This window comes from Periophthalmus magnuspinnatus, chromosome 2, assembly GCF_009829125.3.
Source record: "Periophthalmus magnuspinnatus isolate fPerMag1 chromosome 2, fPerMag1.2.pri, whole genome shotgun sequence".
Classification (NCBI taxonomy): domain Eukaryota; kingdom Metazoa; phylum Chordata; class Actinopteri; order Gobiiformes; family Gobiidae; genus Periophthalmus; species Periophthalmus magnuspinnatus.
Window position 1 is genome coordinate 5,580,136 of NC_047127.1, and position 23,268 is coordinate 5,603,403.

Genomic DNA, 23,268 nt, shown 5'->3' on the forward strand with positions numbered 1-23,268 from the left:
GTATAAGTAACTCTTGATGTGTACTGTCCACATTTAATTATAAACCGTTTTTTATGTACTGTACTGCTACTTTATCAATAATCAGGAAGTGCATTGTTAGCATACTAGCTGCTGATCGCTTTACCGTGTTGCCAAAACTCGATTCTGGTCTCTGAGAGTTGCGAAAAGCTCTTATAAACTCATCGTGGTGAGTAACTAGGATGCTCAGGATGCGTAAGGTAAGTGAAGGATAACTTTGGATCACTGCAAACTGTTTAAAAGGTAAAAAAAAAATAAAAAGTTGATCTGTTTTACATGGTTTTAAGACACGAGCAGACACGTTTTAAGAAGTAAAAGTCAGGTACAGCGTTTTTGACTAGATGAACTCTTCGTTGACGTGACCAGCGAGGGACATTCCGAGGAGCATGGAACAGTTTGGCTTGGTCCGGCTCCAAACCTGACATCTCTGGAAGGCCGACCATAATGATGCACAATGACAGGTAATTATGGAGGAGCTGAGCAGTATCTGTGGAGCTTCTGGAAAGTCTGAAGACCACGTGGACAGCAGCCAAACATCTCCAACCAGAAACCAGAGCGGCTTGTAATCTATAAGATCCAACTGGAACTGGACTACGGCAGCGGCGTTAAAATAAGATTGTCCGAGTTGCTAGAGCGTTGATGGAAAATGGTTTCGTGAGCTTGGGTTGTCAAAAAATAAAAGCGTGTTTTAACGGAAGGCGACGATGAGTTAGTTATGGAGTTCTGGCAACGACTCATTTTCTTACAACTTACGCAAAAACGTGCACAAAAACGGAAATCGCGCGCGCGTAATCTTGGTCATAATCTTCAAAACTCTCAAAGCGACATCAAGGAACCGCTCGCAGACACTAGGGGGCGACGTGGGTTAAGCGTCTTGCCCAAGGACACGACGACAGCGTTCATCTACGGGAGCCAGAATCGCTCGACCAACCTGTGGATCAGCGGATCTAACAGCTTTACCGATGTTGTTTACGTCGAGATCGGGATTTGAACCGCCAACTTTCGGATCAACGGACAAACACCCAATGCAAATGAGCGATAAAATTTGAAAAAAATACAACAAAAATTCAAAATTAGATGGCGACAGCTACAGGTCGACAATCAAACTGCTTCACTGTCGAAATATAAACCCGTAATTTTTAGCGAAATCCCCCAAAATCTTCTATTGTGTCAAGTGAACAGTGAGTGAAAACGCTAAACCGCTAAAGTAGTTTGCAAACAGCTTCACCTGCATGCTGGGAGAAGGGGCTGGCGGCGGCGGGTGAGGGGCGGGGGGTTGGTAAGCGGCTGCAAAGGGGGGGTTGGTTGCGATGGTGGGGCTCGGCGGTGCAATCTCTAGTGTAGCACAGCCTCCTCAGCGCTCGCTCCCCTTTTATAAATTACCTCATCAGTGAGTGAAATTAACACCGATTCTTGCAGGCAATTTCTCAATTTCCAATGCTAATTAGCTTTTTCTCTTTACTTTTAAATTCTGTAGCACCTGTTTAGGGGGAAGACATCTTAGGCAGTGCAGGCGCATTTAATCACAATTTTAATTAACCATCCCCGTAGATGTGAAAGGCAAGCAATTATAATGCAGATGAATGATGATTTTTCCACATTAAATTGTTTTGTTTCTTCGTTATGTTGATTGCATAAATACTCGCGCCGTTCAATTTTTATCTAGTGTAATTTTGTAATTGTTTTTGCAAAAATAGAGCAAAGCCGGCGCGGGTCTGGATGGAGTTTGTGTGTTGACAAATTGTTTCATAGCGTTAACCTCTTCGTTGCCGCGGGATTCGGAGCTAGCGCTTTGTTTGTAAGTCTTTTCCCGCGTTGGGGATTACTGCGACGTCTTATCTTCTTCGACCTTAGCAAACTATTTGACCCAGTGAAAGTCATCCGTGTTAGCCGGCGGTGTATAATTGCGCGGCGTGTGTATATAGGCTAGCATGAAAGCGCAGATGGGTGCTACCGGAATGGACTCATAATCTTTACGCGCTCGTGAAAATATCATTGGGTTCGATGACTGCGCCTCCATCGCGTTTATGGCGTCTTGTTCGCTTTTACGCTAATGTGTGCGCGGCGTCGGCAGTAAATGCGGCTAGCTTTTAACGCACGCGGCCTGTTTGTTTTGTTCACAGGAGTGCTACGCCGCGAGTACAAACTTCTACTTAACTCTTATTAAAGGAGATACCCTTACGACGGAAAGAAGCTGAGGAAGACAATGGATCTATTAGCTTGAAACGGGCTGAACGTGTTAGCGATAAAACGAAGGTAAAGTGCTTAAGACGACGAGTGGGGTCAAAGGTTCTCTCGGTGTATTTTTTTTCCAACGCATCCTTCATGACATTGGGGCACCAGTTCTTGTAGACTTCAAATTGTTGATTTTGTTTCCGAAGACATTTTGTTCACTAAAAATCGAATGGGTCTGCTTCAGAACCCAAGTTAAAGCCTGACTGCGTAACTTTTTTTAGGCTGTGTTCATACCGCATCCAAATTGGGACTAAAACGGACTCAACCCGGAAACTTAACCTGGACAAAAACGAGACCAAAGACGACGGGTTGAGTCAAAGTATCCCTTGGTGTTGCTTCTGAAGACATTTTGTCCACTAAAAATTGAATGGGTCTGCTTCGGAAACCAAATTAAAACCTCATTGCGTAACTTTTTTTAGGTTATGTTCACACTACCTCAAAATTGAGACTAAAACGGACTGAACCCGTAAACTTAACCTGGACGAAAATGAGACCAAAGACGGCGATTGAGGTCAAAGTGTCCTTCGGTGTTGCTTCCGAAGACATTTTATTCACTAAAAATCGAATGGGTCTGCCTCGGAAACCAAGTTAAAGCCTGACTGCGTAACTTTTTTACGTTGTGTTCATCCCACATCAAAATTGGGACCAAAATGGACTGAACCCCCGGAAAAATGAGACCAAAGACGACGAGTTGAGTCAAAGTGGCCCTCGGTGTTGCTTCCGAAGACATTTTGTCCACTAAAAATCAAATGGGTCTGCTTTGGAACCCAAGTTAAAGCCTCATTGCGTAACTTTTTTAGATTGTTTTCATACTACCTCAAAATTGGGACTAAAATAGACTGAACCCGGAAACATCACCTGGACCAAAACGAGACCAAAAACCAGGACTACGTCAGGACTAAACTTCGGTCAAACCAAAGCGTGAAGACAATTTGACAAAAAATATGAAACAAAAATCAAAATTACATAAGATTCACCGTCATAGTCAAATCTTTCCCCGCGACTATTTCCGTTTCAAATCAACTCGTGACAAAAAAATAGCTATTGATATCTCGTACATCCTACATCCAGCAGCGTCTTTCTATCCGCATACAGTACTACAGTGAAAGAAAAACTCCCAGAATGCCTCAGTGTTGCCCCTCGCCCCGCCGCGACCCCCCACCCCACTCTCTCTTGTCTAATCCCAGTGAGCAGTGCATTCAGTTTGCGCAGATACCATGCAAGAGCTGTAACGGACCAGAAGCAGTGAGCCAGGGAACGCCGGCTCCTCTCTAACCCAGCGCCAGGGCCTCGGAGTGGGGAGGAAGTTCTCCGGAAGCCCCCTGAGGACAACCACGCCGGGGGAGGACATTCAGGATAATAATGATAAAACAATATTTCAGATAGGAAGTGCCGGGGAGAGGACAATGTTGTTTGGAATAGTTTGTGAGATGGGAATTTGAAAAGATCGGGCATTCGGAGTTTGGGAAAAGCAGAAACGTTATGACATGTAATAAAATCTTGTCCTGTGGAATTATCGTCATTTCGGAATTTTAAGGCGAAAAACGAATGCTTTTAACACCTGGAAAGTTCAGAGTAATATTGTTTTGGAAGTTTGATTTTGACAACTTTCGACTATTTACAATTGAAAAGCTTGGGGTGGTGGCTTAGTGGCTTAGTTTGCCCATGAACCAGAAGGTAACAGGTTCAAATCCTCAACATATCCATGTATCTCCAGGAACTTCAGCCGCCATTGCCTTAATATTATGAAAGGTAGGGCATCCGGAATAAAAATAGGTTCACTGTAGCTATTTTTGATCATAATTAAATATATTTTTCTGTGAAATTGGTCCCACAAAAAAAAAGTAGTTAGTCATTTTGAAATTTTAAGGTGAAAAGCTGAACAACGAAGGCTTTTAAGACCTGGAAAAGTATCATTCAACAGATTATGGAAGTTCAAACTAATATTGTTTGGGAAGTTCGATTTGGATAACGTTCTACTTTTGTAAAAATCATGAAAACTTTGAACATAAGACAGAAAAAAATGAAAGTTGAACCTGTCCTTTTCTATTAGTCGCTATTATCTTATACATTCCTGTAAAATTATAAGGTTCTATCTGCGTTTTGAGTCGTTCCGGGGTGTTTTTGAAGTCCTAACCGCTCACAGACCACAACGGAATCTGGAAATGGGTTTTGCTCCGACAACAAAACCCCAAAAACTACAAAATCTTGATCAAAGTACAGAAGCTACTCAGAAACAAGAACACGGATGAGACGATTTCCACAAAAATGTAATTCTAAGGGGACGTTTTGGACGTTTTTCCAGCCAACACTGTAGTAAAAACCATAGAATTTAAGAACGTAAGCGTCAAAATCAGTTTCGTTAACGTCCGGATTCAAAATTCAGTTAAAAATTCAATTCAAACTCACTCAAGATACATCAGGGGTCTCAAACTCAAATTGGCTGGGGGACGCAGGAGGCAGAGTCTGGGTGAATTCTGGTCTGCTTCAGGTATTCCACAAAAAAAACATTGTTAAAATCTCAAAAGTCATCGCTATTTTCAACATGCATGAGGAAATATGGCAATTTTTGCGGATTTTATGGATATACATCGTTATTTGTTCAATCTTTTGTGACGGGAGTACACAGCGCGACTTTCTTATTGTCCTGCGGGCCACAAAATATCATCTCGCGGGCCGCAATTTGCCACCGGGCCACAGGTTTGAGACCCCTGATATACAGTATAATACCCAAACACTATCTTCCAAATCCCTTGCAAAACATACAAAACCTGAATCAATCTTAATCATTTTTAATAAACTATTAGTTCACGCTTAATTAACGCTAATTAAGAAGTAAATATTATAAAGTCTCCAGTCGTTTTGAGGTTTTCCCGACGACGCTCGCCTCCTTTTGGGTCTAAGTAAACAGTGGCATTGAGTCCTGAGAGCTGTGTCTAAGGCAGATCCGTGCGGGACAATGGGGCGACCCAGCATCTCCGCCTTTGTTATGGGCTTAACCAAACTCCACCGTCACACTGCTTTTACCTCACTGCGCCCTGTGGAAGCGGTCATCAGCACCCACACAATGCACGAGTGGGTGGGGGTTTGGGTGGGGGTTCGGTTGTGGGTTAAGAGACAAACAAAATGATTAGGTGAGGAGAGGAGGGATGGAAGGAAAGGAAAGGTGGAAAAAACATGAAAGGAGAGAATGGAGGGTTGTATTGTTGTAGTTTTGATATGATTTTTATTTATGCTGATTTTTATAGGGTGGAGTGGTGTAGTGGGTTAAGCGTTTGCCCGTGAACCAGAAGGTAGCGAGTTAAAATCTTCAGTTAGCATGTTGGAAAAGGTAATAAAAAGGTAATATAGTTCTGGTTCACTTCAGGTTCTACAAAAAAAGTATCCTGATATTAATAACTGAGAAGGGTGGAGTGGTGTAGTGGGTTAATTTGCCCATGAACCAGAAGATAACAGGTTCAAATCCTCTTTCAGCAAGTTGGAAAAGGTCAAATGTATAATATAGTTCTGGTTGACGTCAGGTTCTACAAAAAAAAAAAAAAAAACAAAATGTATCCTGATATCTATAATTGAGAGGGTTTGTTTGGTGTAGTGGCTTAGTTTGCCCATGAACCAGAAGGTAACAGGTTCAAATCCTCAGCATATCGTTGTGTCTCCAGAAACTTCATCTCATCACCTTCTCCTGTTAGTAATATTATGAGAGGTAGGGCATCTGGAATAAAAATGGGTTCACTGTTGCTATCCTTGATCACTAATTGAACTGTTAAAATTAAATATATTTTGTGCACAATTTAAACCACACACACACAAAAAAAAAAAATCACTTAGCTTACACCTTATTTTTTCTCTATATATATTACTTGTTTCCAAAGCGAAACGACAAACTCACTATTCAAATTCCCTCACAACAATTCCAATATTTTCTCTCCGACCTTATCGTTCCCACTTCTCCTGTACGGCTGAAATCCTCACCGGGTCTTCAAAGGGTGCGTAGAAATATTTGAGCAGGAGAATGAATAAAAACACAGGCACCTCCTAATCAGAGCGCGAGGCCGAGGCTGCAGAGGAGCTGAGGAGGAAGAGGAGGAGGTGGAGGAGGAGGAGGTGGAGGAGGGTGACAGAACTAGAACGCGCAAGGTTCACTAAAAGTTTCATTACAACATCCTTATCTCCTTCTCTCTGCGGTTTTCAAAAAGAACAGCACCTAAAAAGGTGAAACGCAAAATATAATACAACATGACTGCTATTGCCTCACGTCCTAGAATTGAAACCAGTTAGGATTTAAAGCTTCACTGTGTAACTTTTCTGGAAAGGCGGTTCACAACCTGCTTGTCTCCATGTACATCGTTCTTGGGAATTTTGCACAACATGGCACTAAAGCCCCAGTAGCTTGTTTTTGCAGTTGGTTGTGTACTTTCTGCACCTAATTATAAAGCCTTATATCGTCCCAGAAGCATCAAGTGCACGGTTAGCATGCTAGTTGTTGCTGTAGACTATATAATGAGTCGTAGAAGTTCATAATTCAACTGTCAAACACTCTAATTTCACTATAAAGCAGGAAAAAATGTAAAACTTCCTAGTCGTACAAAGAAAAGTACAAATGATCCATATTGACCTCAAAAAACATAGAATAATTCCATTTCTTCTCGCTCAATTTCAAAGTAAATCTGTTCGGAATTTCGCTACAAGACACAAAACTATCAAACCCTCGTATAAACTTCGTGATCATTATGTAATAGATATGAAGATTCAAATCGCTAACCATATTTTCAGTCCTGAGGAGACATAGGGCTGTTGAACATATGTGACAGTTTGCAAGTGTCAGCGCTTTTCCAAATATAAGCCACATCCACACTTCCTCGTAACTTGTAACTTCCTCATTCCGAAAAGCTCCGACTACTAAGCAACAAAATGAAGAATGAAAGTATAAAACGTTTCAAAAATAACTTTAAAATCATGGGGTTTTGAAATGAAAATGTGCTACTGAGTCTGTTTTCTGCTTGTCTCAATGAAGATGTGGAGATGTTGTCACTTTACCTGGAATGTCCCGTAATATGTCTTTAAACGTATCTATATATGCATCACTTTTATTCACTTTCAGATGTTTTAAAGCCCTGGAATCATGTTTTCTTATTGCAAATGGGTTTTTTTCTGCACAGATCTGACCTGTAACTCGGCCTAGAGGTACCGCTTGCTTGTCCGGATGAATATAGATAAGTTTAATGTCATAATATGGAACATTTCAGGCGCAACAAAAGCATTTCCATGGAGACGAGCGGGATACTGTAAGACGTAAAGTTGAATGTGAAACAAAAGTAGTAGTGAAATCCAGCAGTTTCAACGTGACATGTGAAATCGAATGTTCTAATTTCAGTTTCAAATGTTGACTTTTTTATTTTTATGGGTGCATGTTTCGAAGAATTGAAGAATCTTTCTGTTTCACTTCTAAATAAGTTGATTTTAAAACGTCCCTTTTCCCCTTTCATTCTTCGACCTTGGCTTTTTGCTGATCTGTTTGTTTGATTCTTGAACTCTCTGCCTGTCAGGTTAGGCCCTGGTTGGTTAACGTCCACTTGAAGCCCGATTTGACGCACTTTACCCTAGGGTGAGGAGACTAGAAAACGATGAAGAGTTACTGTATGTCAAGATGATTTCGCACCGTTGGGGATAGGTAAGCCCGGGGTGGGGGAGGAGAGAACAGCAGGGGGCAGGTTAGGGAAGAAAGATGAGGGAAGGAATGATACTACGGAAGCTTATAAAACGAGCCGACGGTGTTAATTGTTCATGTTCAGATTGAATAAATTGCTAAGAACTGGCGACGTTTGGTTAATCATATGGTAAACTTCGAGATAAATAAAAATCTACATGTACATTTAAACAAATCAACCCCCGGTTCACTTTTACATGCATTTAGACCTTCATGAAGTGTCTTGCTCAAGGAAACATCAACTATCTACAACGCCAACGGCAGCGATCAAACCGTCAACTTTCAGATTCGTCTCTTTATCACCTGGAACGACGGCATCGAAACTCTTATAACTGTCAATCAAACTCGTGCGACCGGACAGCGACGGACACATGCTCAGACATATCATCGCGTACTTAGCACCAAGAGGAGGGCATTTTGGGTCGTCATGGCGATCACCCCTCTCTCTCTCTATACACCGTCGATCTCGCTCTCTTGTAGTGTCTCTGGGAGTACTAATTGCACATGTGCCAGTCTGCCATCATAATAAAATCAGAGTTGAGGCGGACATTAAGCATGGCGGCCTCATTTGAGCGTGTGCTGAAAAGGTAGCATAAATGAATATTTCATTACCTTAATTACTAAGGAATACTCCTTTCCGGCAGTCGTGGAATGAGTGTTGCTGTAACTAATTATGAAAAGTAATAACATTAGGGATAGTGTGATTGCCAGTTTATAAGTCGGCGTCTGCTCGCTGTTGAGGTACAAACCGTGTTGGGAAACATACGGCGAACAGCGCTAAGGAAGGAAGGAAACGAGGAAGGAAGTGAGCCCTCCATCAAAGCGCACATCTGCAAACGTGGGCTGTGCAGGCATGAATGGAGCGCTGATTATCTTCAGGGGAACGGCTGTATTTGAAATCGCAAAGTGGAGGTTTTAACAGGTACCGAGGGGCTAAAAGGTTGTGAAGCTTGCTCACTCCATCGTAAATGACAGCTTTTTGGCAACACGCGACGCTCATTAATCCGCCATTACACATGAACGGGAAATATCAAAGGCTGCGTTTGCTATCTCTGGCTACCTGGCGCCAACGTGTGAAATCCTTTAGAGTCCTTTAGCCGTACCTGTGCGCGTGTGTGTGTGAGCTAGCTCTGCATTAGCATGGCTCTATCATTTCCACTTTGATCCTCACCTCCGCCGCGGGCCCGTCCCATATACGGCTGTAATGTATGACCACTGATAAGGTCGCGAAGGGGGGGTGTGAGAAAAAGAGAGACACTACAAGGTCCGCTTTGATGGCCATGCTAATTCCAATACCCCTAAGTAGTAAGAATAACAAAGTGCCGGAGAATTTATCTGTGGAATGCCAGAGCAAGACGGCCAAGCGATAAGGTAGCAGCTTCCCTTGGGTGGGGGAGAAGTAATTAGACAGGACTGACTGGGTACAGGGGAGGGCTGCTGGCTCGTACATGAACACTATAAGACTATGGGAAGTAAAGGGAATCTTAAAAGATCTATACCCAATTTTTTCCCATGTATTTGAGGAGCAAAACGTGTCTTAACCCCAGTGCAGATATATTGTATTAGCAGCACTCGAGGTCAAAATGAGTCCAACGTGTCCTGTTTGCATCTAATTATAAAGAAGTACAACTCCGTGTATACCCGCGCTAAGTGCGCGGGTATACACGGAGTTGTTGCTAGCTTTAACGTGACGCTCTTGTCTCTGAAAGTTACTAAATACTCAATAAACTCATTGCCGTGGATAGTTAGGATGCGCTGAATGCATAAGGTAAGTAGAGTTTGGACCACTGCAAACCGTTTAGTTGTTTTACGCGTTTTCTAGACAGTAAAAATCCGACGCACTGCCTTGAAAGTGGAGCTAAGTAGTTTAATAGAACAGTTTAGGCAGTGAAATTTGTTTGTTTTAACGCCTGTCTCCCTTGCAAACTTAAAATACCAGCGAAATTCATTGGAATCAAGGTAGCAGGGCATACGCAACAAGCTAAACGTGGTTTTATTTTGAGTCATCTAAAAGTGCAAGAAAAACAGAAACCAAAAAGCAATGTGGGAGTATATAGGACTTAACGGGTATTTCTGTTAGTTCTTAAAAGGTAGGGAGACTTCCACAGAATTAATAAAGTCTAGATGAATTAGTTTTACTTCCATATATATATATAGTTTTTGGAATCGTGAAGTAATCATACACGTTTTGCAGAACTGTTCATCATAGCTGCAGTTCAGGAGAATACAGTGAGTGAGTAAGTAACAGCCCCAGGTTTTTGAGGTCAGAAGTGGTCGACCTTTCGTCTGGTTTTCAGTCACGGGGCTGGGGCAGAGGGAGCGCCTGGCTGACCCTCTCTGCTCCACTCTCCAATGGGTTTGTAAGTCAGGAAATAGACGGGTATACCAATACAACAACACAACGAGTCTGTGGTGTTTAGTTGAGATGGCACAGGCGGTTTTACGTGCGAGAGATTGGATGAATATTGTAAGATGATAGACTTTGTCACCAAAAATATGAGGCTGATTTCAAATTTTGACAATTCTTCCATTAACCCATTGTAATATATTGGGAAATTCTGGCAGACGTTACATTTTAGGTCTGTTGTTATGCATAAAATAGATCCCAGTGCCACCAAAACAAGCAATAACCATATGAAACAAGTATTTTTTACTCAAGTTTTTGTAGTTTACAGGATAAAACATCCAAGTCATATTAAACTGTGGTACAATTTGCACGTATGAACATAGATCCTCCATCCCCCGATCCCCCTACCCTCCAGAAAATTTAGTAAAGATCTACGATGGACCTCAAAACTTGTCAAAACTGATTAAAACGAGAAGCAAAAGAAGCAAATCTGTAAATCTAATGTAACTGTAGTGTAGTAGTCCTTCAAAAAACATGTTAGATTGTGGTACCAATTGCCCGTCTGAACATAGATCCTCCATCCCTGATCTCGCTACCTTCCAGAAAATTTGGTAAAGATCTAGGATGGGCCTCTAAACTTGTCAAAACTGCTTAAAACGAGAAGCAAAAGAAGCAAATCTGTAAATCTAATGTAGCAGTCCTTCCAAAACGTGTTAGGTTGTGGTACCAATTGCCTGTTCCTCACTACCCCCCTTGAACCAGCCTGCTCCCTGAACTCCCTACGACTCCACCGAACCGCTCCATCTCCGCCGCTCTGCCCTGTCAGAAAGGCAGCGTCCAGGGCTGTCGGTGTGATTTGACCCCCCCTACCTGAGGAGGTGTTTGTTTGACATTCCCGTTTGACAGCGACGCGACGTGAGGCGTACAAGGAGGGGGGGGCGTAAGAGGCCACGAGTGTGAGTGTGTGTGTGTGTGTGTGTGTGTGGAGAGAGAAAGAGGGGGGGGGGGCCGCGCCGTCAAAAGCCATTACCGCACGACTTCACCTCTCCCACTTGTCCGTCCGCGCGATGACATTTAAAAGGGAGGAAGATGCTCGCGTTCTTTTTAGCTCTCCTTGACTCACTGTTGCCAAAGGTTAAATGTACGTTTGAATAACACGGACTCCCCCCCTCTTACCCCACCCCACCCCCCCAACCCGTGTCACTTTTGCCCGTTTTTACCCCTTTTCGACCCTGCACGCTCCCGTTAAGAAGGTGCTTGATCAACGCGGAGATGAAAGCTTTCCGGGGGAGAAGTGGAGGTACTTTTCGCGCAACCGCAAAATGACCTAATTTCGTCCTAATCTCACTTGGCAATCGGCTGCAATTAAACTGAGATAACACATCTGAATTTACTTGTGGAGAGAGAGGGAGAGCGCAAAAGCTTCGTTAAAAAAATAAAAAGGGGTACAGGGAGAGCTGAGGTGCCCGAGAGGCCCGTGAATAATGGAGGAATTGAAGAAAGTGTTGGCTGATCAAATAGCATGTTGTATTATGTCGTCTTAAAGGTAGCGCTAGCGTCACTGCGGAGACCCAGATTTCCAGATGCCGCCGCGGTTTAATCTGGAGATCTGTTATTGATTGTTGCCGCGGCCATGACCTTGCCGGAAGAACTGTACCACCCGGGCAACCGCACATACATCAAGCTGCGCGTTTTTTTCTGCGACTCTGAATGTCCAAAAAAATACAAATATTATAGTTCATATGACACTTTTGACTATTTATTTCTTTAAAACATAGTTAGCATCATTGTATTTAAGATTTTAACGCAAAGAATCTCTAGTTTTTGCATTTTGTTCAAGGTTATAGGCGAATTTTACTTCCTGGTTGGTACGTTACCTAGCAACCATAGTGTTAACAAGGGTCAAAACTTGTCTAAATTGCACAATAGCTACAATTTCACAAATAAAAATGAATCACAACGTGTTTATTTTGTTAAATCAATGCTTAAACTATCAGAAAAATGTCTTCTTTGTGTATTTTTGCATTTTGAATATGAGTTTCTGACCGTTGATGACATAAGTAGAGCTATTCCTGCTACTTCCTGTCTTTTCCAACTTATCGTTTTCGACTTTTCTCCACAAACTGCCGCTTAACTGAAACTGAAACTGCAAAAAACAGGTACAATCCCACCAAACCAACTCACAATTAGAAAAATATATCAATCTGTCAACTGCAATTTAAAACCCAGGGCTTGCTTTCAACACTTATTTGCACAAAGGTGTCATCTAAATCGGAAAAAGATCCCCCAAAAAAGAAAAACACCAGAAAACATTTTAATAAGCGATCCAGATGATGACTTTTTCTCATTTTTTCCTTTCTTTTTTTTTTTCCACGAATCGTCACAAAGCGGTGCCCTGGTTTTGGAGCTGACAGCCCTGACAAGTCACACACACTGGTTCACACAAAGCCTTTGCCAGCTGTGCAATGTTTGTTCATTTGATTTAATCTGTATTTGCTTCTACGGAGCTCTATTAAAAAACCATGCTGTTTGTCAAAAGCGCTTTATGAGTACATCTGACTTGACATTGCAGACCGTGCTAAGATAAATATTAGTGACTTTGATGTCGGCGAGAAGTGTAATACAACCGTGTTACACAAAAGACCAAGGATTAATAGTGATTGTTTAAGAAATGTACCAGCAAATCTACAAAGTGTGTTTGATAAACCCCCAACTTGAATCTGCACGAGCGAAACAGGCCTCAGACGACAACGAGAGATTTGAGGTTACACGCTGTAATAACTATAGTTTAATTAAGCTTAATAAAGACTTAAATCATAATGAACAAATAGTTTATTAAGAGTGATTAAGGCTTAGTAACGACTTAATTAAGAGGTTAGGGTTGGACTTTAGAGTATTAATCAGTGATGGAACAAGTATTCAATCTTGTTACTTAAATAAAAGTACAGACAAAAAATGCTCAAGTAAAAGTAAAAGTATCACATGAAAAAAATCTGCTTAAGTACTCCTTTAAAAATGTGCTTTAAGAGTAAAAAGTACAAGTATTTAGCGCAGATTTTGAGGTCTAATAAAGCGTCTGTATAAACATTTGTGTTGAATTTTGTTCAACTGAATCGATCTTTTCATTCTACCTGTTTTTATTTGTTTATTTGCCGTTTTATTTTTGCTCAAATTATGAACGCGTTAAAAATAAACCCTCAGCCTTTTCCGCAGGTCTCAAATGATAAAAAAGTACTTTTACTTTTCAGTTTCTTTTGGCAAATGTAGTGGAGTAGAAAGTACAGATACTGCTCTCAAATGTAGTGAAGTAAAAGTAAAAAGTATCCACTGTAAAAATGCACTCTAAGTAAAGAACAAATACGTAAAAATTGGTGCTTAAGAACAGTACTTTACTATTTTTACTTTGTTACGTTCCATCACTCGTATTAAGTAGTTACTAAGCCTTAATCATGCTTAATAAACCATTTGTTCATCATGAGTTAAGTCTGTTTTCATGCTTCAGGTGTAGTTCAGATTTCAAAATTGTCAGTAAAAAATCGAAAAGTAAAACAACATTGCAACAAAAACACTGCAGATAAATAAGAACCGTTTAATGTTCCGACAAAACTGCGCCCGATAAACTTCAAATCTAACTCGCCCAAGTCGTAACAGGCCTCAAACTACAACTCCAAGAGACATTTAGGAATTAAAATTTGCTAAAATCAGCCTCGAGCGTTCACCAGCACAAACACTACACTGTTAGACAAATACTTTCTTTTCTTCAGAACTTGTTTTTGCCCCCTGCCATTTAATTATGAAATGGAAATGTTAGTTTACACCTGCTCAGCAACCTGTCGTCTGTCGCGCCCAGACTCGGCGAGAATGGGAAAAAAGTCAACGCGTGGAAAATGTCGAAAATCACAAGCAACAACTGAATAAGTGCAAACAGCAGGGCCAGACGAGCGGATGGGCCGAATAAAGACGGCGCATTCTCACTCCACAAACACTCAAATGAGGCATGATATTTTCAAAAACGCATTTTCCCTCATACTCTTTGCATAAAACATGGCGGCTTAGGGTAAAGAGTGTACGCCCGCAAATGAAAAGCCCAAATGCATGCAATTATTTACCGGACCAGTGAAGTTTCAATTTGTGTGTTTGCCTTTTTTTTTTTTTTGTCGGAATCACAAAGAATGACGAGAAAAAAACACCGGGAAAAAAACAATAGGATGAGCAGGAGAAGACAAATTGAAAGGAGAGAGAGACGAGAGGCATGAAAAATATTCCGGAATAAGACTTTAGAACGTGCTCAGACGAGGTTTCGAGACCTGAAAGTCACCTGCGGACCTCCATCACCTTCTACGCTCTCGATTTGAATCAATTTGAGTTTCTGCAAGGGCTGCGATCCATTTTTTAATCGAAGAATCTTGTTGTACCTGCGGTTTCGACGTCTACAAACACATTCTGAAACGCATCGGATCCTTGTCTTAGTTTATCAGTTCATCTTTCGAATTTTAACACCCGTGGACTCGCGTACAACGTCCACTCTGAGCCGAACCATCGCAAACTTAACCGTATTCGCAGCACTTCGATTCCCGTGCTCCGAAATCGTGAATCACCGCAGCTTATTCGCGAGTCTAATTCGCAGCATCTTTACTCAAGACAAAACCTGGATGCCCCGTCTCCGTGTGTCATCGAATTGTTTTGGGTGCGACATCTTTTCTTGGCGTCCGCTTAAGGAAGTCACCGGTGTAGAACTACTGGCTGCTGCCTCTCTCATGCTCCACTCTCCCTACACTCCACTTGGCACCAGTTCCCAATGTGTTTTTTTCTTCTTTTTTTTCACCAACCCTACAACTTGTCTGGTTCGTCCTCCCTCCCCGAAAAAAACCCCATATGTCCAGTTAAAATATCACAGGAATTCAAAGTTATCCGCATTGACAATTATGGATGCTCAACTCCCTCTTCCTACCCCCCTCCGTCCCTCCGAAGCACGGGTTAATATCGCGGCTGCTTGGTAGGGCTTTATCCCAACCTCTCCCAACAAAAGGCCCCTTTTGCAAACAGACTCCTACTTTCCCTCAGTGTCCAAAGGTGTTTGCTGAAGTAAATCTGGCTAAATCCTGCGCAGCTTGGCCAGGGAGGAGGGAGGGAAGGTGTACCGATAATCCGTCTTCTTAACCGAAAAGAAAAAAAAAGTTCAGGGGTAGAAAGAAAGAAAGGAAAGAGGGAGAGAATGGAAGAAAGGAATCTATATCACATGATGCCATTTAAGAAGCAGAGGTACCCCTGCTGCCCTCCCCTCCTCTCCCCGCGCCCCATCTTTGCTTAAGATTTGCATACATCCGAGCTCGCACAATGAAGATATCTCGCAATCACTCACGCATGAGGAGCTAATATATAAAAGTGGACAAAAAAAAAAAAGTTGGCGAATTCCCACACCTGCTCGCAAAGTGTTATCTCGGAACTTCCTTTTATTTAGTTTTTTTTTTGTTGTTGCTTGAGCCGTCCACGAATAGCGCGGCCACCCCCTGTCGAAACACTATCTGTCTGTCAGGAGAGGCCAGGTCCCTGCTAGAGTACGGAGGCTATAAAAGGGGTTGTAACCAGGGGACGAGCAACAAACAACCGCAAACACCCTAGTTATTTCACCCCACCGCCACCGCCACAACCCGGCAAAGCGAGCCAGCCTGCCAGCCCGCCACCCACCCACCCGTATCTGCTCCCCGCTCACCCCCAACCCTTCCCACCACGACTACCACCCCCCCTTTTCATCTCAGGCCCTTTTTTTTTTTTTTTTTTTTCCTGACGCTGAATGCAAATGCGTAAGACCCCGGGTGCTAGCGGCGAAAGGGGGCTGAATTGTGATTAAGAGGGAGACGAAGGAGCAGGAGAAGAGGAGAGGAGGCTCTTTCTTTGTTCTACCCCCGGGGGATGTTTACCGGGAGAGACACGGCGGATCAGATATGAAAGGCATTCAGGTCAGCATTGATGTGAGCGAAAGTGAAATCGTACCTAAGGCATTCTGAGGAGCAGTGTCAAGGGGTCTGGGCTCGCCGTGCCTTCTTTGCTAGTGTGTGTTCTTTGGCCGCCAGGCGCAAAAAAACACATCTTCACACAGTCCGGGCGGTCCAGCAAAGGAAGTCCAAGGAGCGAAATCATGGAAAATGTCAAAATGTTTCGACGGAAAACAGGAATTGTGTCCAGATTTGGGAGCATCATTACAATTTGGGGTTATTTTATCTCGAGGGGCACTTTTATACGAGCTATCAAAGTACAGCAATATCAAGTAGTGCAGGAGCAGATCTAGATTACCGAGTTCATCTCACGGAAAGCCCACATTAGAGGATTTGTCGTAGACCGCTACTACCATCCGCCGCACATATATTCACTGTCATAAACGCATCGGCTCTGATCCCATCAAAAAGCCCCAATGACCCACGGGCAACACATGCTTTTCCCACATGAAATCCTAATGATATTGTAGCGGAAGTCCATTCATTCACTGTATGTACACTTGACTCACACACTTGGAGCAGATGGATATATTTAGCACAGGGAGGACGGGAGCTGGGAGAGAGGGGGGACACAGCAGAAGCAGAGACGAGAGGCATCGGCTCAAGAGAACGCGGCCTGCCTGTGCTCTGCAACGCGCCGTTGTGACAAGAAAAATCTGCTTCCTTATTAGCTCGCGTTGAGGAAAACCTGCCAGCCATTCTATGTAATTGGAATTTCATTGTTCGCATTGAAAATAATACAAAAATCACATCCCGGTTATCTGCTGCTTATCTGGTGGTATCTGGAGCAGCGTGCCCCCTGCAGCCTATGTCATCTCGCACATTATTTTTTCATAAACAACAATCCCGGACGCCTTCTTTGTTACGTGTGCCGCAAAAAGAAAGGTGTCTCGGGCCGTATGGGAATGGCAGCGGTGAATAGCGGCGCGGACAGCCCCTGCTTCTATTGACGGTATAAACATGTAAATGAAACGCATTACCGCTGACAATCAATTCTCCGTGAGCGTCTTGCGAAACCCCCTCCTCCTCCTCCTTCTCCTCCTCTCTCTCTTCCTTATTTTTGCTCCTCTTTTACTTTCACAAAATCTCTTTCGGCAGTGCAACGCAAAGTTTACAGCGAATTTGAAGTTTGCAAGCAGAGCGAAGGAGCGCTTGCCTTGCCTTTTCTTAATCTTAACAATTCCAAACATTTGTCAAACAGTTAACTCAACAGCACCAGCAGTGATTCTCCCTCAGATTGGCCTGTTCTTTTCTGCTTGTAACGCTGCTGCAGATTATGTAATCAACAGCGGGTATATCCCACACCCAAATGTCACCGCGGCCAAGCTCACAATCAGGAAAACGCGAGACGCTACTTGGAACATCAAATGAAAATAACATCTGTATTAGTGTGTTTTATCTCGCGCTGCCACATTCGCCGAGCGCAGAGGGGCTTTTTGATGTCGGAGCAGCGGCTGAGAAAATAAGGACAGGTGTGTGCGAGTGGGATCCCAGCTGGAGGTGACAAGAAACACCTGGAGCGGGCCAAAGTCTTCCAACCGGCCGACGCAGCGAGAGGACGCCGTTTCATGTTTTTTTTTTTTTCACAACACAAAAAAAAAAGTGTGTGATTTGGGGGTGAGAGGAGAAAGGAGCGAACGTACCAGGAGTGTAAGATTAACCACAATCGAAAATGCAAAAGCTGTCGGGTTTTTTTTTTAACAATAATTCCCTCAACGAACAACAAAATCACGTGTGTTATTCTGCGTGAAAATTGCTAACCTTCTTGAGTCGAGTTTGTCAGTTCATGTCTCGGTTTTTTGGCCAATTGTCTCGAAACGTGAGCTTCGAACCGAATCCGATTATTAAAACACAAATCGCAAATCGAATCGTGATTTCAGCGCTTAAATATTTAGCCTAAAGAACACCTCCAAAGCTAAGAGTCATCAAGGAGAATCAATCAAGCCAATGCTAGTCCTGTTGTTAATGCTAACTGACACACGCAGCACAGATTCGCTCAAACGAAGTCTGAAAATTATAGTTTCTAAATCAGCGTTTTGAAATTCAGTCGAAAACGCTTGACAGGTGGTAAGCAAATTAGTACATCCAAGTAAACGTGGCGCTCGCATTCTGGGACTTTCGACACAAAATAACTGCTAATTGTCGAAATGTGGGAGCTCATGCCGTTTGTCAGTTAAAGGAGGGAGAGTGGATTGAGGCGTTTAGCTGTTAGGTACTCTCGCTCGTGGCTGCGGGTGCTCCCCTAGTAGCCCCCCAGCGGAGGGTCTTCTTCTCAGAGCAAAAGGGGGGAGAGACACGGGGCTGAGGAGAGACGAGAGGGTCCCGGGGGGGGAGGAGGAGGAAGGCAGGCAGGCAGGCAGGGCGAGGAGTAAGTAAGCAAGCAGGGGAGCAGGGGTGGCATCTACACAACCAGCACATCCACACAGTCAAATACAGTTTAAAAAAAATAAAAGACACATATATAGACGTTTTCCAGGCAACAGCTTTCAGGCTTTTTTCGTTTTCTTCTTCTGTCGTTTTACAATTTAAATGTAGATTTGGCTGAATTCATAAAAATAATATTGTGAATTGAAAGCCCTTGATTCCCCAGGGAGGGTTTAAGAATCATGCAAAGCTGATTCCCACTGTCATTGTGGAAAAGTGAACCCAGACATATAAATAAATATTGTCTCCAGGAAAAGACAAACTACATATTTATAGCAATGCATTTTAATTTTTTTTTGTTTTTTTTTTTCCATACCTGACAAATAGACAAGTAAATCTTTTAACATCTAAATCACTACTTAACTGTTTGGCACAACACACTTTCTACTGTGTACGTTTGAAGCTTGGTTTAATAAGATGTCAGGGTTTGAAAAAGGGAAAAAAAAATATATCACAGCTTTGAAGAATCATTTTGTTTCATTGAATTCAAGCCTGTATTTTGCCTATTAAAACAGGTGGCCCGTCCCGTACTCTGGACCGTGTCTTGTCCTATTATTATTTACAAGCGTCTCCCCTTTTACGCATATGTACAGTTCGCAGTGAAAAGCTCCAGATGCTCTCCCTCTCTCTGTGCTATTTAGTGTGGAACAAAATGCTTGTCTGCTATCGATTGGGGGGCGATCAATAAATGAAATCTGATCTAGATAAATAAGCTACGGGGGCAGAGATTTAAAAAAAAGAAAAAAAAACCGTGTTGTGGAGTCTATGCGTAAAAGCGCACACAGACTCTTTTACGCACGCAATACCAACAACACACACGGTATAATCAGGAATAACAGGGCCAGAAAATGTCACCGTAGATTTGCCTCTGGTGGGAAAGTGGATTCGAACGGAGAACGAAAAGGAACGACAGTGTTTGAGCAGTTTTTATCAAGCATGTCAACTCTTTTACGCACTCGCACTAGAATAAAGCAAGTCAATGGGAAAAGGCCTTTTTTTTTGGGAACAGAAACGCAGAAACGGGGGAAGGAAAGCAGCGCTGGGGTTGTACAGTGACCAAAGTGTCCCCGTGTATGGCGGACAGCAGCGCGGAACATGTCCCAGCCTCGGTTACGCACACACAACTTCCCAAAAACAACTCCAACTTTACAACTTTTTACGTCTGGATACACTCGCTTTTGGAAACGAGACACACACACATCAAGTTGCCGTGTTTTTACGCACAGTTAGAGCACAGGGACACAGGGCACAGCGCACCAGCCAGTCACTCAGCGAACGCTCCAGTGTAAAAAATCCACAGATCTCCAAAAATCTAAGTGTCTTCGGCCGGTTCGTACTCACCGTTTTTTCGTCTGGGGTTGGCTTGTTTTCGCCGCTTACACCTGGGGCCATCCGCCATCATCTCGTGCTTCATTGATAAGTGAAGTGCGGTGGTGAGTGGGGATCAGATGGGAGCTCGCATGGACTCTCCTGATTTCAGCCTGAGATCTAACGGGGAAAAGAGGAGGGGAGAGGGAGCACAGGGCACACGGCGTTAGCGTGCATGGGGCATCCGCGACAGCAAAAAAAGTGGTAGAAATAGTTCCAAGCGGGTCACAAAAGAGATTTCTGTTTGTTTTGGAAGTTTTTAGAGGTGGAGACGGTAAAAAGAAAATATTTTGGGATGAACTTTAAAACTGGAAAGGACGAGGAAAGCTTAATTTAATCCCAAAAGTTTCTCCACAAGCGTATTTAGTTTATTTATCAGAATATAAAATGCAAAATGTTTGTTATTCAGTCTGATTTGATCTCGTGCGTTTTGTCTTAAGAGCAAATGAGCCAGATTTTCGTGGAAATTTCAAAAAGCAGTGCAGCGCTTTTAAACAGAAAAGGGGAGACGGGAGAGAAAAGAGATAAGACTTCACTTCACTCCGAGCTCCAAAGTCTCACACTCCCGTAAACACTCGCCTGGGAAAATGCAACTTTTTAATAAACTCCGCTGATCAACAACAGATGGGAATAATTGTTCAAACGTGACGCACCAAAAGCGCGTAATAAACAACAAAAGCGATAAGAGTCCAGTGCGTTTGGAGTTCGCCTCGTCCACATCCGCGTAAATACTCATTATTGACTATTCTGTTTGTTGTCGCCAAAACACAAACAGACACAAGCGACGTGGGGTCGAGAGGAATAACGGGACGGACATCGCGCTGTGGCTCCAGACAAGAGCGGAGCAGAGCGGAGCGGAGCAGAGCAGAGCGCCTGGGAACAGCACTCTTCCCCCGGCGTGCTCCAGGAGGCAGCGGCACCGGCGCGCTGACATCACGAGGTAAAAGGGAGAGAAAAAAGAAAAAGACTCGCACCTAACTTCCACCTGCGCAGGTAACTCCGCTGCACGGCGCGGGAGGGAGAGGAAAAGAGGGCGAAACACCAGCGCACCTACCTGCTTTTGGGGAATAAGTCAGAGGGTCCTGTTGTGAGAGGAGCAGGGATGATACGGGAGCGCGTCGGTGAGCGGATCCTGTTCCACCGGTGATAATAAAGCCTTAGAAATAAAGCCTTAGAAATAGTTGGGAGGAGGGAGGGACCGCTGTTTCTGCTAGGGCAGGTTTACAACTGATGCCTTACACCCACTCCAGGAAACAAACCTGGGTAGGGACTGACGTGTTACGCCTCTTCTAATGACATTTTTTTCTTTCCACCTCCTTTTCTTTGCCGTGGAACACAGAGGAGCCCCCTGAAACGCACGCCACCTATCTTCACGGGAAGGGATAATTGAGGGGCGCCAAACGTGAGCATCTTCTGGCTTCTTTTTTTTTTCTCCCTTCCTCCCTCTCTCCCCTCCGCGTCTCCCCTTCTCCCCCTTTCTCCGGCGCTTCTCTTTTTCACTCAACTATGTCGGGCTTCGGCGCGGAACAGGCGACACCAGTGGGCTCTTTCTGCCCGCGTGTGTGTGCGAGTGTGTGCGTAAAGGGACAAACTTGGAGCGGGTCCACTTCCAGCGCTGACATGTAAGCATTATTTTACCCGTTTTCTGTCTGTTTTTCGTGTTCATTCTCATTTATATTTTTTACAATTACTGAATGCATGTAATTGTTTTATTTAATGTATACTTTTTTGCAGCGTGGAGTGAAAGCGTTTAATCTGATCTGTGTCTTTGGATAAATTGTATAAACTCACAAATAACTTTTTGAAGGGATTTTTATGCAGGGTGATTCATTATTTGCATTTTCTTTCTCTTTAATTAAAACAATTAAAAACATAACCAGCACTTATTTAAGATTTAGGAAATATGCAGCAGATTTTATATTTTCATATTTTGAAGTCAGGTCGTGCTGTGGTGCTGTTGAACTTGGCACATGTACGTGCGTAAAAGTTCCATTACGCACAACTCCTTTTGCTCTAACTCCAAAAAATTAAAACAAAAATAAATGTTTAAAGAATATTACAAATAACTACAATTAATTTGAAGTGAGTTTGGTCGTCTGCTTTGAAATCTACATCTGAAATCTTGAAGTAAATCCACTTGTTTCGGACTGAGCGTAATTGGAACATGCGAGTGATTTTTACGCGACACTTAACCAAATGTATTAAACACCTCTTACTCCCGTCTGTCCCCGCCGGAGCACGCGCACACACGCACGCGCCCGAGGATGGAGAGAGTGAGAGAGGGAGAGAGAGAGAGAACACGAGCAAAGGAAGCTCCACCTTTGCGCAGCCCTGATTGGTTATGTAAATAAAGCATTATTTGGTGCCCTGTCCTTCCACTGTATGGCTAATTAAATCATCAATCAAGGGGCTCAACTGAACTACCAGCGCCCCCCCTACACCCCCCCATCCCACAACCACCCCACCCCACACCCTTCCCCAACCCGCCCCTCACACACGCACGCGCGCACACAGACGCACGCACGCGCTCTCGCTCTTGACACACTTCTTCTCCTTCTCCTTCTTCTTCTTCTTCTTCCTTATCCTGTGACCCCCCACCCCCACCCCCCCTCAGACACACACACCACACACACCTCCCTCCACAACAACACACATCCAAAACAAATCTAAACACCCCAAACCGAGTTCATTAACAGTTAAACAGAACACAGCCAGCACATTCAAACACGTTCTGTTTCTAATTTAATTTTAATTATTAGTATTATTATTGGTGTTACTGCTGTTTTTATGCAACATGTATTTTTATTTTATTTATTTATTTATTTTCATAATTTTTTTCATTATATTTTTTTCTTATTTATTTATTTAATTTTTTCATGTTCGGCTGGAAAAATTGTTTGTTGTCAATTTCTTATGTTATGATTTTTGTGTAACTTTTTCCATATATTATTATTATTATTATTATTATTATTATTATTATTATTATTATTATTATTTCTATATTATTTTTTTAAATTATTTCTATATTTATTTTTATTATTGCAATTTTTTTTCCGTGTGTCATTAAGTGCATAACATTGCACCGTTTATCCGACTGGACCTGCCTCTCCCAGCATGCATCCTCACGCCTGCCCCTGCGTCTCCTCCTCGCGTGTGCGGAGACCCAAGCCTTC

At 43.0% G+C, this 23,268-nt stretch overlaps 1 protein-coding gene across 2 annotated transcripts in view; it reads right to left on the reverse strand.

Moving 5' to 3' along the window:
* Nucleotides 1–21,486, reverse strand: part of zeb2b (zinc finger E-box binding homeobox 2b) — a 119,060-nt gene extending 97,574 nt beyond the window's left edge. Inside the window, exons 1-2 of one of the 2 annotated variants that reach the window (XM_033981106.2) lie at nt 21,150–21,486; nt 20,069–20,215 (exon numbers count right to left, since the gene is read on the reverse strand). In XM_033981106.2, the coding sequence (XP_033836997.1) occupies nt 20,069–20,141 (73 nt within the window). In that variant the 5' untranslated portion in view covers nt 20,142–20,215; nt 21,150–21,486. The remainder of the gene's footprint in view (nt 1–20,068; nt 20,216–21,149) is intronic. The other variant, XM_033981123.2, reaches the window with a different exon arrangement.
* Nucleotides 21,487–23,268: the final 1,782 nt, after the last annotated feature.